Source organism: Tiliqua scincoides, chromosome 5, assembly GCF_035046505.1.
Source record: "Tiliqua scincoides isolate rTilSci1 chromosome 5, rTilSci1.hap2, whole genome shotgun sequence".
Lineage (NCBI taxonomy): Eukaryota > Metazoa > Chordata > Lepidosauria > Squamata > Scincidae > Tiliqua > Tiliqua scincoides.
In genome coordinates, this window is record NC_089825.1 from 91,634,074 (window position 1) to 91,651,577 (window position 17,504).

Consider the following 17,504-nt stretch of genomic DNA (forward strand, 5'->3'; position numbering starts at 1 on the left):
CAAAGCCTTGACTTTGAGCATGGCTGCATACTACCCAGCTAAGCTTTTGTCTGACCAGAATTCAACCTGCCATGCCAAATTCTGATCTTAAGACTTCTCAATCATTCTTCCTCTTTGAACTCTAGACCTTTTCCTCTATGGTCAGTTTTTAAAAATTTATCTTGCTTCTCTTAGATCACATAACTATGTTGTTGTTGTTCTTGCATTATTCACAGACATGGCATTTTAGAAGGAATAAGAGGACAGGTCTTTGCCCCAAGGGGCTTACAAAGTGGATACTAACAAAAGGAAAGGAGGGCAATGGGTAAACAGGAAAAGTATGTGGAAGTGTTTGAGTTGCCTTTACCAAAGCTAGGTTATGATAGGGAATGGGGATTAAGGTGTTGTGCCAACAGTAGTTGGCAACCTTCAGTCTTGAAAGACTATGGTATCGCGCTCTGAATGGTGGTTCTGGAACAGCGTCTAGTGTGGTTGAAAAGGCTGATTCGGGAGTGACAATCCCTTCCACACTGGGAGCAAATGCAGTCTGTCCCTGGTCTGTCTCCCTGGCTATGGGCCTTCCTTCTTTGCCTCTTTGCCTCAGTCTGTTGGCCAAGTGTCTCTTCAAACTGGGAAAGGCCATGCTGCACAGCCTGCCTCCAAGTGGGCCGCTCAGAGGCCAGGGTTTCCCACCTGTTGAGGTCCACTCCTAAGGCTTTCAGACCCCTCTTGCAGATGTCCTTGTATCACAGCTGTGGTCTACCTGTAGGGCGCTTTCCTTCCTTTCCACCTCCACATGATAAGTTCTCCATAGAGGAGATCCTTGTTCCAACAAGCTTAATAGAAAATGTATATTTTAAGAAGGAATCCTGACAGTGACAAGACCCAGACCCTCCTAACTTCAGGAAGGTGGATGTATTGCGTGCATTCAGCCCATGCCCTAGGCCAGTGATTTTCAAGATTTTTCTTCTCATAGCACACTGACATCTATGGTCTTCTCTATGGTCTTCACCTCTTGTGATGTCACTTCCAGGAGACTCTTCTGGGTTCTGCAGCTCTGTTTCTAGGGCAACTGTCTGAAGTAGTGAATTGTCTGCCTCTCTTCCTCTGGCAGAGGAAGACGGACAGGCTATTCATTACGAAAGACAGTTGCCCTAGAAACAGAGCCACAGAATCCAGAAGTGTTTTTCAGTTATTTTCGTGGTCCAAACTCCCATGGCACACTAGAGGACCTTTTATGGCACACCAATGTATTGTGGCACACCAGTTGAAAATCACTGCGCTAAGGCCCTCATGGGTTCAGAACTGGCTTCAGAAACCTGATTTCCACAATCTGCTTCAGAAATTAGATCAGGACAGGCTGTCACAGAAAAAATGCGTCCCTTCCAACATTTCACAGAGAAAATAGAGACATGCTTGTAGCACCCCCTGTTCTCACACTTTGTGGGACCCGTCGCCTCCACTGTGAAACAGTGTTGAAGGCTCTTCACCACCTGCTGTGTATGCTGTATTTATTTACTCTGCAACAGCCTGTCCTGCGCTGATTTAAAAGTCGGGAGGGCGATGGTTCTGTTTGTTAAGGATATGCTAGAATAAATACAAATGCCTTCCAATATGTCATCAGCAATTCAAAAGTAAACTTCAGAAGAGGCAGGGAGTGAAATCACAAACTGTGGGTATCTAATGTTTATGCACTTGCATTTACAAGCATGCACACTAGAGTCACAATGCATCCACCATCTCTCTCTCTCTCTCTCTCTCTCTCTCTCTCTCTCTCACACACACACACACACACACACACACACACACACACACACCCCCAATGATTTAACCATTTAGAGATTTGGGGGAGGAAAGAATAAGAACTCTAGCAACCACTAACAGGAGTTCAACAAAGAATTCCCCCTTAGCAAAATTAGGAACAGTGGTGTATTTATTTATTTACTGCATTTTTATACCACCTTTCTGCCTTGGCAAAGGCGCTCAAGGGAGGTTTACACTATTAAAACAAACATTACAGGTTTGCAAGTTAGAAGTGGGACTAAGTGTGGTTTGGCATGCCAGCCCCACATGCCAGAGGCCCAGGTCCAAATTGGGTACCTAAATCACAGAATAACTTAAGTAAAACTATCAGATGTGTGTGACCAGATTCTGCTTAATCTATTCAGAATTGTTACCCATGCTTCTAGCAGTTGATTTTGAAGAGGATGATGCCTGGTCTCAAGGCTGTCTGGAAGTCATGCTTTTGGGCTTGGAAATCTTGACCTCTTAAGCCCAGACACTTAAGAGCTGGCCAGGGTTACTCATTGAGATTCATTCTGATTTGCTGAGTCTCCCCTGGGACATACATACATACATACATACATACGTGTTTTATTTAATATTTTAAATTTATTTAGTATAAATTAAACGTAAATTAATATAAATTAAATGTATATAAATACGTTTATATATATAAAAGTTTAAAACAATGGAAGCAAATATTTCAACAGCACAGAGTTGTTCTTCTGTAATGTTTTTGCGGCTGGCAGGGGAGGGGATTCCGTGTGTCACATATTTCTTCAACGAGGTCTTATTCTCAATGAAAATTACCCAATTAGCATAATTCCTGTTTAAACCTTCCTGCTCCTTTCCTGTCCAACTCCAAACCGGACCTACGACACAGTGCCGCTATTTTATTATTTTGTTGCAGCTTGTATCCATAATTGATCATTAATTTGATATTTTGTAATCCGTTTTGGGTCTCACATTTTATAGCGGCTGGGGGAATTATTATTTTTAATATTAGCAGCAACAGTATAGTCACGTTGATGAAATATAGTCATGATATTTTGCTTTGGAAACCTGCGACTCAGTGAGTGCCAAACCACACATGATGTTAGAAGAGCCATTGTTGTTCCATTTTTTTTCTTTTTACAGACAGGGTGGCAGGGATTGGGAACTGATTCAGCCAAGACAACAGCATCTTTTCCATCCACGTTGTAGTTCTGACAAAAATTGTCCCACTGAAACTCAGGATAATGGCAACAACAAGCAAATCCCTTTGGGGGTGGACAATTTTCACCACCGCACAGGTCCCCCTTCCCTCTGTGCTACAATCATAATTCAGATCAGTGGCATAGCTAAGGGATCTGGCATCCAGGGGCACAAAAAATTTTAAACCCCCCTCCCAGGGTTTTAACTACCCCCATGGGCCAGATGCCCAGAACCCCCCCCCCCCCTGGAGATATCCAGAAGGTGATCTGAGGTTCAGGGAAGCCACCTCAGAAAGCTTCAGAAGACCTTCTGGGGGCCTTAGAAAGGCACTTCCAGTTTTTGTGAAAACAGGAAGTGCCTTTCTAAGGCTCCCAAGAGACTTTCTGAGGGACAAGGAGGTGGCTTGTGGCTTCCTTGCACCTAAGACCACCTCCCGGACACCCTCCTACCTTGGGATCTGCCGTCAGGAGAGTGCAGGTTGGTACTCCCTCTAGGAATGGTACCTGGGCCAATGTACGAGTATCTTCCTCTCTTAACTATGCCACTGATCCAAATTGCAAGGCCCAAAGCTGAAATTTAAGAAGAAACAGGGCAGAATAGCAGTGACACACATAATATCATAATTGATCTGTGTAACTCAAAAGTTGGCAGTTCAGGTTTCTGAACATTTGTTTCAGTGCAATCCTAGGCATGTCTACTTGGAAGTAAGTCCAATGGAATTTAAAGGATTTACTTCCTGGTAAGTGTATGTAGGATGGAAGCCTCTATCTAATAAAACTCATGTAACAGTTCATATGCCTGATGCTCTTCAGGACAAGCAAATCTGCTGAGATTCTGATCTATAAACGTTGATTTCCTTTCTACCATGATGGCCTGTTTTTTCCCCCCAAATGGCATGTGCTTTGGGCTCATTCCCATCAGCACCACCAAGGCAGTCTTTTACTTCCCTCCATCGTTGAAAAACATCTGGTTTCCCATACCCGTCCTGCAAGCCACACAAGCTAAAGGCAGTTTTGTGGGCAGAGGTAGGATGAATAAAAGCCACCGCGATCCTTATCGGAAGTGGTGGTTCCAGAGAGGAAACCCAGAATAGCTGGTGGTAGCTGTGACATTGGCTCCTTTCTCATCAGGGACATGTGGTTGCAAGTCCAGCCAGCCAACCTCATAATTCTAAATGTGGTAGTGAGAGGCTGTCTAGCATAAAGGTTAAACATCTAAAAGCTTTCAATGTTTTGGGGCTCCTACCTCTGATTGCCTCACTGCTGTTCATGTCTTCTAGCCCACTCACCTCCCAATATATGGGTAGGGCATGCTTTTCATGAATTTGTCTAAAGCCCTTTTCAATCTAAGCTAGTGGTCCTTGCCGCCTCTTAAGGCCGTGAATTCTGTCAGTGATGCAGTCACACTCCACAAATCCAGTGCAGATTGGTGAAAATTCTCTGACCAGGAAAACGTATAATTCACCCAGGTCTTGGCTGGCAAGAAAGGAAAGCATTATTATCCGATTCAGGATCCTATCCTTCCCTGGAACTATCCTTCCCTGGATCTCTCCCTCCAGGTGCCTCATGCAAAGGGAACCCACCTCATAGTTTACTGGAGAGATCCTGTTCAATTGTTCCCTTGCCTGTCTGTGGGCCCACTCCTATTTCCCACCATCATCTGCCCTACAGCCATGCTGATGGAGCCTCCGCTGCATGCAGTGGTGGGGGGATGACCAGACGGCCAGCAAGAAGCAAATAAAAATATTATTACTTGCCTCGCAGTAGGCCTCCTGGTCGACAATGGATCTCCTTGGACGTACGCCAGTTATTTTGCTGGCATAAGTCAAGGTAAGGTGTGAGGCAAGAGGTGTGTCAGGCTGTGAAAACGGGGATAGGATGCTGCTGTAACTGAGATACACTCCCTCCAGCCTCCAAACTGTGTCCTGCCTTCCGCCTCCTCACCTCAAACCTCAGCCCACCCCTGCGGGCACCTTACCTGTTCTGATGTGGCCTGGGTCTGCCTGTGGCAGCTGTTCAGAGCCTCTAGCTATTTCTGCCAGTGGCTCCATTGCACACAATGACACTGAAAAGTGTCATACAGCAGTAGATCGCTAGATTGGACCGTGGATCTACAATTTATATCCCACTTTTTGACTCTTGGGTCCTCTAAGCTATTTACAACACTCAAAATACAATACAACTGTCTAAAATGCAATTTTTCATCCTTCCTGCGCTGATCCTGGTTTCTTAGCCGCTGCCATGGGATGTGGTTCGGTTGTGGCTTGCCTTTTCCCAACTTCTTGTAATTTATCCCTCTGGCACGATTTTTGCAACCAGCTAAAGAGAACCCACACCAGAGCACTTCCCAGTTCAAGAGTGCTCTGAGCTGGGAAACTATTTCCAAACATAATTGCACATCCCAAAAGGTTGAGGTCCTTAGGCGTTACCCTTTGGCAGCGTCCTGAACGTGGCTGTCACTTGATCATAATACTTAACATTTGTAGAGCACTTTTGGATCCTTACAAATGTTGGAGTTGATGTAACTCTGTCTGCTGTCCAGAAGGGGTCAAGCTATGGTCCAGTGACTCTGACCTTTCTACCTGTTCCCTCTGTGATCCTTGTGGGGTGTGGCCCTAACCCTTTATCCTTCCCTTCTCCTCTGAGCACTTCCTCCTTGTCCTCTGACCACCACCTGTTAAGATGGTGCACACCAGGGCTCTGATGCCCAGGCCATCTTGAGCACAAGGCATGCAGGGCGAGGCAGCTCCAGGGCCTTGCTATCTCTAAGTGTTAGCTGAACCTCTGATCCTAATCAGATGTTGTAAATATACACTCAATGGAACTGTAAGTAAATAACTTATTTTTGCAACTTTAACAAGCCATTGCCTCTTTGTCTTTTTTATTGATTAGCAGTCAGCCGGGTGTTCTGCCAAATATCCCAACTCCCTTCTAATGCCCGCTTTTTGGCTAATTAACACCCTCCTTTTCCAGGAACAACAGCTGCAGTGTGCAATGGAATGAACACAGAACTCCTTATCTATAGCAGATAACAAGAATTTATTGCTACAAACACAGATACTCCCTGCAAGTCCTCTTGTCCAGAGGCTTTCCCTCCCCAAGACTCCACTTAACTCCGGGGGTAACGTCTGAAGCCTCCAGTCCAAGTCCAATCCGGTCTCCAAAACACAGTCCAGTCTTCTGCAGTAGAGTTCCTCCTCTCCAGCAGTGTGTCTCCTCCAGCAGGGTCCTGGCAGTCCTCTCTTCCTGTAGGTCTGGGTCAGGTAGCTCTCTTGGCCAGCTTCCAGCTGGGTCAACATCCTGCTTGGCCCACTCTTTGCTCCTTCTGAAGCTGCCTTTTATCCTGCAGCCCCTTGTTACGTCCAAATTCAGCTCAGCTGTGAGCTACCTTGTTAAGTCCAAGTTAGCCAGCTGAGCCATCTCTTCAGTCCATGAGTCACGTCCATTCAAAGTCTCATCAAGGTCAAATGAAGCTCAGCTGTCCATCAGAGTCTCCATTGGCCTTGATTGATTACAGCTGTGGAGCCAGCCCTGCCCTTCCCAGAGCTGTCAAACAGCTGTCAAAACATGGGATCACTGTCAACACCACATCATCCACCTGATGATCTTCTGATCTTCCATTACACCTGGTGAGGGAGGTTCCCTGGGGTGATACCCAAAGGGGGGGGGTCTGCTGCTTAAGCTACTCTGCTTCCCCCCAAAGAGGAAACTATTTTTAATTTCCTCCAACAACAACAACAACCCTATAAAATAAAGTAAGTATTGTTATTCCCATAGTACAGATAGAGAGAGGGAAAACTGAGGGTCAGTGGCTTGCCTAAGGCCACAGAGTGAGTTCATGGCAGAAGCAAGATTCAAACTGGGAAACTTGTGATTTGCAGCTCAGTCTCTTAGCCAGTGTGCTACAAGGGAGGAGGTATTTAACTCTTTTGTGCCCGTGCCATTTTCTCAACACGATTTCCCCCTCTGAAGCCAGTGTCAGACCCAGAAAAGAAGCTTTCTACTAATTCCAGTGAAAACTTTTCTGGGGGGGCTAATGGTAGCATTGGAGGCCTAATTTTGATCAGGGCCGTGGCACTGCAGGAAAGAGTTAAATATTCCTGCCTCATAGTCCTAATCCTGATGACACTCACCCAGACATACCCAATTTGGCAGCTATTAGCAACCACAAATTTAGAAAAACCACAGAGCACAACGCAAGATAAATGGTGCTTTTCATCTAATGGGCAGTTTGGTCCTTAAAGGGTCTTCCTCCAGTATGAGGCCAATATTTCTTTCTTTTAACTCTCACCCTGCAGGTTGGACTCAGGGAACTGTATCAGCATTAGGGGCAGAGCAGCGGTCTGCAGAGCGAAAGACACAGGCGGCCTCCCAGGAAGACAAAAAGAAGCAGATTAGTCAAGATTTCATTGGAGGAAGCATAGCCATTGACACCTTGCGGGACAATGAGACACGGATTGTGGTGAGTTTCACTTCAGAAATCGTGCGCCATCAGGATGCATTTCTGGTGCAAGTGGGCAAGAGGGCAATTTTCCTTGATTATTTAGGTGTACAGAGGGTTTGCATCACCCAGCACAGAAGTCTGGTTTCCATCACCCAGAGGTGTGTCACCCCTATGATGGACCTCCTTCCATGCAGTGGACATGGCATTGCCCAGGCGGTGGGCGTGATGGAGTACCATTGCCTTGCCTGTGCTGGTTTTTTGGCTATAACTTTTCATAGAACAGAGATATTTCAACATGGTTTGTTTTATTACATTCTGCATTAAATTACACATCAATTGATATATAACATGATGGTATTATTCAAAAGTACCAAGCATTAAAAATTTTTGGCCAGCTGTGGTGTCACTCCCCTGTGCAGCTTGCACTTCTCCCCCACATCTCCTAGCAACACCACTGGGGAGGGGCAGAAAGTGGCAGTATCCCTGGCCAAATCTGACCCACAGCATGGTGTCATTGTCTCCAGTGACCAGTCTCTGTTTCCCCTCCACTTCTTATATTTCCTTAAAATTGCTCAGTAAGAGAGAGGTGGAAACAGGGGTACTGTAGCAAGAGAAACTAGCAAAAGCCGTCATTCTTAAATCCCCACGGAGACCGGAATGTTCTGCGCTCTTGTTTTGGTGCCGTTATGCTAAAGAAAGCATGGATGTGTTTGTAGAAAAAGCAGCAATGGCCTGCCAGTGAAATAAGTACATGTAGACATTGTACTTTGCACTCTATTATGATAGCACAGTTTGCTTTGCTCCTGAAGCCACCCCATGGCCCCACTGCAACAAACTGCTGTGCTTGGGCCAAGAATGCCTAAGGTTATGTGATGTCCAGACCAGTATTTCGTTTGCATTTCATTTTTCATATAATTTTTTTTTTGTGCCCTGGTTTTTTTTATATGCTGCTGGTTTTAAAATATATGGATTGGTGTTATCAAAGAAAAGCACTTTGAGCTACCACAGAAGTTCAGCAATAGTGGGCAATGTGGGGGGTGGGTGGGCAGTGTGGAATGGCGAGTGGGAGGGGCTGCTTATATGGTGTGTTGCAGTGCCTGCAGTACTTACTGTTTTGCCCTGCCCCCCAGCTATGCAACTGCTTCCTAGCATCTGGGATCAGTGAGTCTGATGCTGCCCCCTCACTGTTTTCGTTTGGTGTGCTCACTTGCTAGAGAGATGAGGGAGCAGGCAGCAGGGACCCCTCCCCCTCCAAAAAAAAAGCACAGTGAAAGGATATGGCAGGATAGGTGTGGAATGGCATCTGCTCTTTTCAAATGGCAGGACTGGGGGTGGCCAGCTGGGGCAAAAGGTGGTGGCAGGGATACATGGCAGATGCTGGCGGCTGAAGGTGAAGAATGGGGGGGCGACTGGGGGGGCGACTGGGGCAATCACCCACTTCCCCCAGGTGCTGCCTGGTTTTCGGGAACCACTGGGGCCAAATGGAGGGCCAAATCTGGGGGGAGTGGGTTGAGCTGCTTCGGGGGAATACTTGCTCCCTCATCTTTCTGGCACTGCCTGCATGGGGAGCAAGTCAGATTGGGATCAGCCCTTTCCCTTGTGCTCTTCTCATGTTGCAAATTGCTCATCTTGCAAAATTGCTATATGCCCTTTTAGGGAACATTTTTACAGACGGAAAAGGTGGTTCTTAATATATAAATCTATAATAATATGTATATGCCGCTTTTCAACAACACTTCGTCCGCAAAGTGGTTTACTTAGGAAATAAAAATGGTTCTTTTGGGTTCACAATCTCAGAAACTCACAAAGGGCTCATAATTTTAAAAAGATGCAGAGAAGACTCCAGCAACAGCCACTGGGGTGAAGAAGGGCACTTGCTCTCCCTCTCCTAATTAGAAGAGGACACTGCCTTAAAAGGTGCCTCTTTCCCCACTAAGCAGGGGTTTAACCCCCTACCGCACCCCACTCTGTGCTCTTACTTTGAATATGTGCAATTGCTACTTGAAAGATGCTTATGGCAAACGGGTGCTCAGGTGCAATGGGACAATGAAGGTCCAAGTTAAAAGCCCCTATCATGAAAGAGGAGCATGAGGCAATGGTTGGGAAGAAGACAAGTGCAAGAGTTTAGTTCCGATCATTTGTGAGAAGATTTATACCTCTTTCACGTGGCGTGAAGTGGGGGAAATAGAAGGCCAAAGGAGGTGGTTGATTGCAGGAGAGATCAATTGCACATTCGGTCTGTGCTTTGGGATTAGAGCGTGTGCCGCATCTCGATGAAAGGGGAGTGCATTTTAATGAATTGAAATCAATAGGGGGAAAACGCCTTGCACCCTTGGATGGTGTGGTGCCAGCAAGCTGAAGCAGCAGAGTTTGCACACTCCAGCTGTGGACAGCTGGTGCAGAATGTCGAGGCCTGCTGATGGCTCATTCGATTCATTCCAGAGCATTACCATCCGTTGTTCAGGGGAGATTTGGAGACTTAAGAGAGAAAAACACACACAGCAGGAATATGTTGGTCAAGTACAGCATGTATTTGTGGGGGGAGGGCGGGGAAGACTCAGGTTGCCAACTTTTCAACTGTAGCTGTCCCTTTAACAGCACACAGAAATTAGCGACTGATCTCTGATCTGCAGAAATTAGCAAGTGAAGCTTACATTGCAGGAAGCCAAACTGCTTGTCATCTACTAATTACTGCAGACCGAGCTACTGATAGGCCTGTCATTATGTGGGCACTTCTTATAACAGGATCTGACTATCTTATAAGGTCCTGCACATAAGCTATACTTAACATGTCTCCAGTAAGCATCTGATGGGCCTTTTCCTTCAAAACTGCCAGGAACGGATTCCACAGCTTGCCCCAATGTTGGTCTCTTCTTAAAATGAAGAAATCCCTCAAGCTTCAACTTTAAATGGTTTGGAGGTGGGAGGAGTGGAAGGAGGACATTTATGCTGGCAGAGATGGCGGCATCCCAAGAGAACATAACAACATAAGAAGAGCCCCACTGGATCAGGCCAAAGTCCAATCTAGTCCAGCTTCCTGTATCTCACAGTGGCCCACCAAATACTTCAGGGAGCACAAAAGACAGCAAGACACAACTTGCATCCTGGTGCCCTCCCCTGCATCTGACATTCCGAGGTAGCCTACATCTAAAATCAGGAGCTTGCACTTACCTATCATGACTTGTAACCCATGATGGACTTTTCCTCCAGAAATTTCTCCAATCCCCTCTTAAGGCAAGATGCCATCACCACTTCCTGTGGCAAGGAGTTCCACAGACTAATTTCACGCTGGGTAAATAAATATTTTCTTTTGTCTGTTCTCCCAGCACTCAATTTTAGGGATGTCCCCTGGTTCTGGTGTTATGTGAGAGGTCTCTCTAGCCACTCTATCCATCCCCTTCATAATTTTGTATGTCTCAGGGCGCAATCCTAACCCCTTATGTCAGTGCTTTCCAGCACTGACTTAAGGGCACTGCAGCTCCGAGGTAAGGGAACAAACATTCCTTACTTTGAGGAGGCCTCTGTGAGTGACACCCAACTGCAGCATGCAGCACATGTCCCATTGGCACTGCTATGCCAGTGCTGGAAAGCAATGACATAAGGGGTTAGGATTGCGCCCTCAGTCATGTCCCCCCCCCCAGGCACTTCTTTTCTAGACTGAAGAGCCCCATATGCAGTAGCCTTTCTTTGTGAGGGAGGTGCCCCCAGCCCAGTAAGGGAGGTGCCCCAGCCGAGAGGGCTTTGGCCGGTGCCCGGTGAGTTTAATTCCAAGCCGAACGTCAGCAGAGGCACCAGAGAAGGCAGTTTGCCGGCATCATTTAAGCAGCCACAGCCAACTGGAACAAGAACTCTGCCTCAAATCTCAGCTGTGGGTGATCTTGAGAGGACAATGGGTGACTCTACAGAGCAGGGGAAAAGTGGGGAAAGATGCGTGGGCCATGAGGGGCAGGCAGTCACATGCCAGTTTATGGGTGTAGCATTGGTCAGACCCTGATTATAGCTTCTTTGTGGAAAAGTGGGGCCTCTTATTTCATGGCTAAATTTAGCATTTGCTCCGCACTCACTGTGCATTCCTTGACCATTTTTCCTCTGTCTCTCATCTTCTCCTGTCCATACTTCAGACATTGTCGCTGTTTGAACTGACCTGGTTTTGCTTTCAGAGATGTCTGTCATTGTCATCTTGTGGCAAAATCTATGGGGAACCTCAGGCCCCATTGCCAGTACCAAGAAGTTGTGGACCCTGAGGCAAAAACTAGCCCTGGCCATTCATCCCACAATGCAGTGACTTTTTTCATCTCGTGGCGTGCTGATAAAGTGCTAAAATTTTCAGATTTTTTTGACCATCAGTTTTTTGATAAGGCACACCACAGTGTCCGCAAGGTGCCTACATCCCCAAAGGCCCCACTAATAAATTACTCTCCCCCAAACTCCCATGCCACACCTGTGGACCTTTTGCAGCACACCAATGTGCCATGGCACACCAGTTGAAAATTGCTGCAGTTGGTCCTGAAGATTCAGGGTTCAGCCAACTGGGCCCTCCAATGGGTATGACTAGTTCCCCCTGTGGCATACTTGGGGGGGCAAGGGGGACAAAAACCCTGGGCACCACACCACCATCCTCCCCCAGTGACACCACACCCAGCATCACTCAGTCAGCCAGTGCGCCACTCTGAGGGCCGCCCCCTGAGGGCCTTTCGTCCAGAGGCCTTCTGAGGGCCGGGGAAGCAGAACACAGCCTCCCCAACTCTTCAAAGGCTTCCAGAAGGGAGGCAGGGGGTGGCAGCTTGGCCAGTGGGGGGGGGGCACGGCAGCCTAGCCAGTGGGGGGATGACAGCTTGCAGTCATGGCCCCAGATGGTGTCAGGGCCAGGATTGCCACTGTTCCCTGCTCCCTCCAGGCACCCCTAATACCAGCTCTGCAAAGCTCACTGTCCATCTGTGTCACTAAGCTCACTTTTGACACATACACGCGCAAGAATTAATTCTGGCCAGCCTGTCAAGCGCCCCGCTACGCCTTCACTGAATTCTAATGTTTCTCAACAGTGATTAAGGCAACTTTCGGCTGATAGCCACTCTTTTAATAGCCCTGATGTTGCCATTCACTTACCCAAGCAGGTAAAGCTGGTGTCCTGGAACATTGCGGGCTGGAAACGGAAGTGCCTCGACCAGGAATTTCTAACTTATTTAGCATCCTTTGACATTATACTTTTGCAAGAAACGTGGTCTACTGAACCAATTTTTTTTTAGGATTATCAAACTTTCCATCTACCAGCTTATAGACTCAATAAGATGGGCCGTGCTCAAGCGGGCTTAGCAGTACTTATTAACCCGCTTCTCCCAGCGACTCTGGTGGAGGCATCAAAAAACTTATGGAATTTATTAATCATCAAATTGGTTGTTCAGCAGCGGACATTTCTTGTTTTCAATGTTTATTTACCCCCTTGTCAAAATAGTTCACAGCAGGAGCAAGCTTGGAATTTTCTCTCAGAACAATGTAACGCGATGACAAGTATTTTCCCCAATGCTACAGTAATTCTTAGTGCTGATTTTAACTCAAGAGTTGGGGATGGTAATGAGATTTTTTATAAGATGGCCTGTGAGGACTGTGAACCTTTATTTCTACTCATGGATACATACACGCTATTATCAACCTAGTGGAGACAAATGCCCTTGAAAGCCAATTGAAGCAGTGACTGTGTTGATGGAGTTACAAGGAATTTTTTTTAACCTCACCATAGAGCAAAATACTGTAATGTCCTTTCTTGGGTTGGTGCTGCATGCAAGTTTCTATATTTCACAAATCTTTTAACGGGGGCAGTTGAAGATTTCGGTGAAATCTGCATGCTCTTATTCCAACCACTTTTTCCAATTAAAAAGGTTACTTTTAAAAAATTTTGTAGCCCCTACAAAATTTTTTGTAGCCCCTTTTGACCAGCATAGCAATTTACCTATCCTGAGTTTGCTAGAGCAGCGGTCTTCAATCTCTTTCTTGTTGCGACCCCAGTAAATAAAGTATGAGATTGGGAACTCACCGACAATTCTGTCACCACCCAGGACCTGATCCACCCCATCGGCGCTCATCCCCTGTCCCCCCCCCTGCCCTATTTCCTCCTAGCTCTTGTTTCTTCACAACAACCCTGTGTGGTAGCAGGATGGGCCAGGCTGGCCTTAGCAGCTACAAGGCAGGACAGCTAAAAGAGGCTGTGCAGGATTATATCAAGAACTCAGTCTGGATAAGATAGTACCGTTATCGGATTGGGTCCAGCCCTCTTTTGCACAGGCTTTGAAAGTTTGCCACGACCCCCAAAATGAGGCTTTGCTACCCCATTGGGATCCTAACCCACAGGTTGAAGAACATTGTGCCAGAGGATTCAGGCTAGGCAATACTTCGGGGGGGGGGGGAGAGGAGTGGAACAACAAAGTCAGCAAGATCATATAAACAAGACTGCAGAGCCTGAAATCATTATCACTTCAACTTGTTTGCTTTCTCAGAATTTTTTTCCCTTCTCTCTCTCCCCTGCCCTTCTGCTTGTTTTATTTCTCTCTTCTTCTTAATTCCTGCTGTAACCAAATCAAGGTGGCAGATTGGGACATAATAATGACCAAGGGATGAGGTCATGATGGAGCACATGCTTGGAGTGTGATAGCAGCCAAGTCCACACATCTCCAACATTCGCTGTTTTCGTTTTGTTTTCCCCCACTTGTTTTATTGAGAACACATTTGGAAGCTCCTAGCATGCATGTGCACACAAGAAATAAGTGGGCCAACGTGGGTGGCAGCCTATCCAAGTGGACCTTTCCGATTTTGCACAACTGCCTTTAGTTCCTTCCACTCCCTCCTTCAGCAAATCTCCATTCTGAATCTGTGACCTGACATACCCTCGGGCTTCATGTTTGCAAAAGTCTTAGCTCAGAATCTGTTTTCAGTGTCAGGGCTCTGCTTTGAATGTGTAATACAGGAGACAGTGCCACTGAACTTGTGCAGAGCACCTTTTCGGCACATGTCCATCTGCACTGGTTGCCAGTTTGCAGGCCCAGTTCAATGGACCGGTTTTAATAAGTTAAAGCCCTACACAATCTGGATTCAAAGTACCTTAAGGATCACTTGCCCAGGCTCTGCCATCTGTCTGGTGTTTCCCGCTCCCTGACTTGCCAATAATATATTTTTGTCATGTTTTGAATCCAGGAACAGGACAGTTTTGGTGGTGTCACCATTGGCCCTGGCGATCCCTTCCTGGGCTGACATAATCAGTTCTCATCTTCACCACCAACTTTTAAATTGGCCAGTAGACCTTTCTTTTCTGTACGGCTATCAGCTGACATCTTTTAAACCTGCAGTTTTGTTGTTTTATACGTCCGGCTTTTAATGACTCTATTTTTATTGTGTTGTATACTTCTTTGAGAGCTTTTTAATCTAAAAGGCAGGATATGCATCTCTTAAATTAATAGACGTTATGATGGGTAGCCATCTGTTAGGGGCCTTTTCCAACAGGTTCCCATCCCCTGCAGTTGGGTAAGTGGGGGCAATTCCAACCATCTAAATCACTACACAGCTCCAGCCAACTTCTCTAACTGTGATGGGATGTTGCTAAATTGAATTTCAGTTCCTAACCTACAGGCAAGAAGAAAACTAGCCTGGTGCTTCCCTGGAAACAATTCTTTTGCAATTCCTCAGTTCCTTGGAAGAATAAAAAATGAAATAAATAGTTTGCCTAGAGGGTGGCATCTCAGAGCTATAAAGATCTGGGAGCCCGATGATTACGGTGACCAAAAGGGAAATGGAGGAACTGGAAATTGTGGACTCAAAACCCTGTTGCATGGGTGAACACTCAAGTGAGGCTGTTGGGAGGGACATTTGGGCCACAGAGGGCATGTGAGAACCAGGGAAAATGAGAGCCAGGATGGTGTAGTGGTTTGGGAGTTTGACTTAGACTTGAAAAATCCAGGTTCAAATCCCTGCTTAGCCATGAAGCTTCTTGGGTGACTTTAGGCCAATCACTCTCTCTCAGTCTCATCTATCTCACGGAGTTGTTGTGAGGTCGAAAAGAGGGAAACAACCATGAGTTCCTTGGAGGAAAGGCAGTATAAAAATGTGAAAAATAAATGGAGAGGGAGGAATCTGACGTATTGTATTTTTTCTGGAGTCAACAGTCTTGCCAGACTGAGATTGGGGCAAAACATCCAGGGCAGTATGAAGCGCCAATGCGTTTCACATAGGACTAAGCACTGTGACTTTGCAGGCTGAACAGCACTTGTTCTGGCCAACAGTAAGTTGGAGAGTCAATGTTTCCAAACAACTCGTTGACAAATCCAACTTCTTTCTGAAAAAGCAGGATCACTGGGTCAGGACCTCCAGTTAACACTCTTGTCTTGAAGCATCAATGCAGCAAACTCTGAATCCTTTTCAACAAAGTTAGAATCTTGGCCCTTCATCATGCCAAGCCCTGTATGGAAGGCCAGAGCCTACCTTCAGCAACTTTGCTGTGAAACCCACATAATTTGGGGCGAGGGCAGATTCCAAAATAAAATTAGGCTAGAACAGAGCTTAATTTGAGCCAAGGCAGCTTCAGAACTTGTTTTTCGGTGCTAAGTCAGAAGGGCCAAGATGGTCATTAAGGGTGCAAGTGAAGACAAAAAAGCCCAGGGTAGAACTGTAAGTTCCCCGGGGCAGGAACCTGCCATTTGTAAAGCACTGTGTACTTGGATGGTGCAATAAGAATGACAATTTCAAGAGACAGAAACACAATAACAGGTTTAGAAGGTCACAGGGAGAATGAACAGAGAACCATTATTCAGTCTTGTCTCAAAATAACACCAAAACAAAACAAAACTTGGACCTAGCTGCTGAAATTTTTCAGTGGGTGAGCAAGCTGAAAAACAAAAGCAGACCTTCCCCAAGTTATGTGCATTTAATTAACCCTCACGGAACTTATTTCTACAGGAAGTTGTGACAGCCAGAGGCATAAATGGCTTTTTAAAAAGGATTAAACACATATTCAGAGAAGAGCTGGGCCAGGGGGTAATAACCACAACAGAAGCCCTGCCGCCAAGCATGGAGATGAAATATCTCTGCTTACCGAGTGTTGGGGAATGGATGGACTGGATTTTCTTGCCCTGCTTTGTTAACCTTCTTGGGGCACATGACCAGTCATTGCTGAAAAGCAGACGCAGCACTAAACGAGCCACTGACCCAGCATAGCAAATTCTGTAATTGGGAGTTGGGGCACAGTCTACGTGACCAAAACGTGGATGGCAAGTAGACCTGTCAGTTCTGGTTAAATCTGCCCTCTTCTTGCCCATCTGCATGTGTTCCTGCTACTGTCAAAATAGGTACAATTCAGATTCATAGGGCAAGGGGAGAGTTAACCACTGAATCCTTCTAGCGGTTCCGTCCCAAGTGGTGGATACGGAGGCATAAAGTGACTGTTTCACAAGGACAGGGTCTGTGTGAGCTTCTTCCTGCCCTCAAAGCTCCCGTCACATTAAAGGCTTTTTTATTAATAGAAGTTCTGTCCGTTTCCCATCACCACCTTGCAGGACTGAAATAAAGTGGCCTCCTTGGGAGATGTAACTAGTTCACTTGTACAAGAGTGAATTTCCCCCTCATTTTCTCTATCCTTGAGTCATTTAAAGGGGAAACGGTAGAACCAGCAAGCAGGCAACATAACAGCCATAGCTCTGCAAGTTCTTTAGGGTGCTTGATGAGCTGGTTGGACCTACACTGAATGACAGCAATGCACACTGCATTACTAATAGTTGAAATTATGTATGTATTTATTGGCTTGTACCCAAAGAGAGCAATCCTGCCCTTCACTTGGGCCAGTGCAGGTCCCTCGCACCGGCCCAGGAGGTTGGCATGTTTGCGCTTCCTCAGGAGTCAGCTAGGCTGGAGCGCAGAGGCGCACCGGCATGTGGAGCTGGGACGAGCCTCCGCACCGAAGGAGGCACTGAGCCTTGCGTTGGCCCGGCTAGATTTTCCTACTAAGTCTTTTCTTTGTTATTTTATAGTACAGCCATAGAAAGAGAGCCTAAAAGGCGTCAAGATTTTTAAATTAGCTGTTGGCTATTGCACTATAGAATTTTCATAAAGGACTTTAGAAGCTGTTT

The 17,504-nt window shown here is 46.3% G+C and overlaps 1 protein-coding gene across 1 annotated transcript in view; it reads left to right on the plus strand.

The window, feature by feature from the left end:
* Window positions 1-17,504, plus strand: part of PLXDC1 (plexin domain containing 1) — a 60,581-nt gene that overhangs the window by 8,460 nt on the left and 34,617 nt on the right. The window contains exon 2 of the mRNA XM_066627627.1: window positions 7,253-7,416. Coding sequence (XP_066483724.1) covers window positions 7,253-7,416 — 164 coding nt within the window. The remainder of the gene's footprint in view (window positions 1-7,252; window positions 7,417-17,504) is intronic.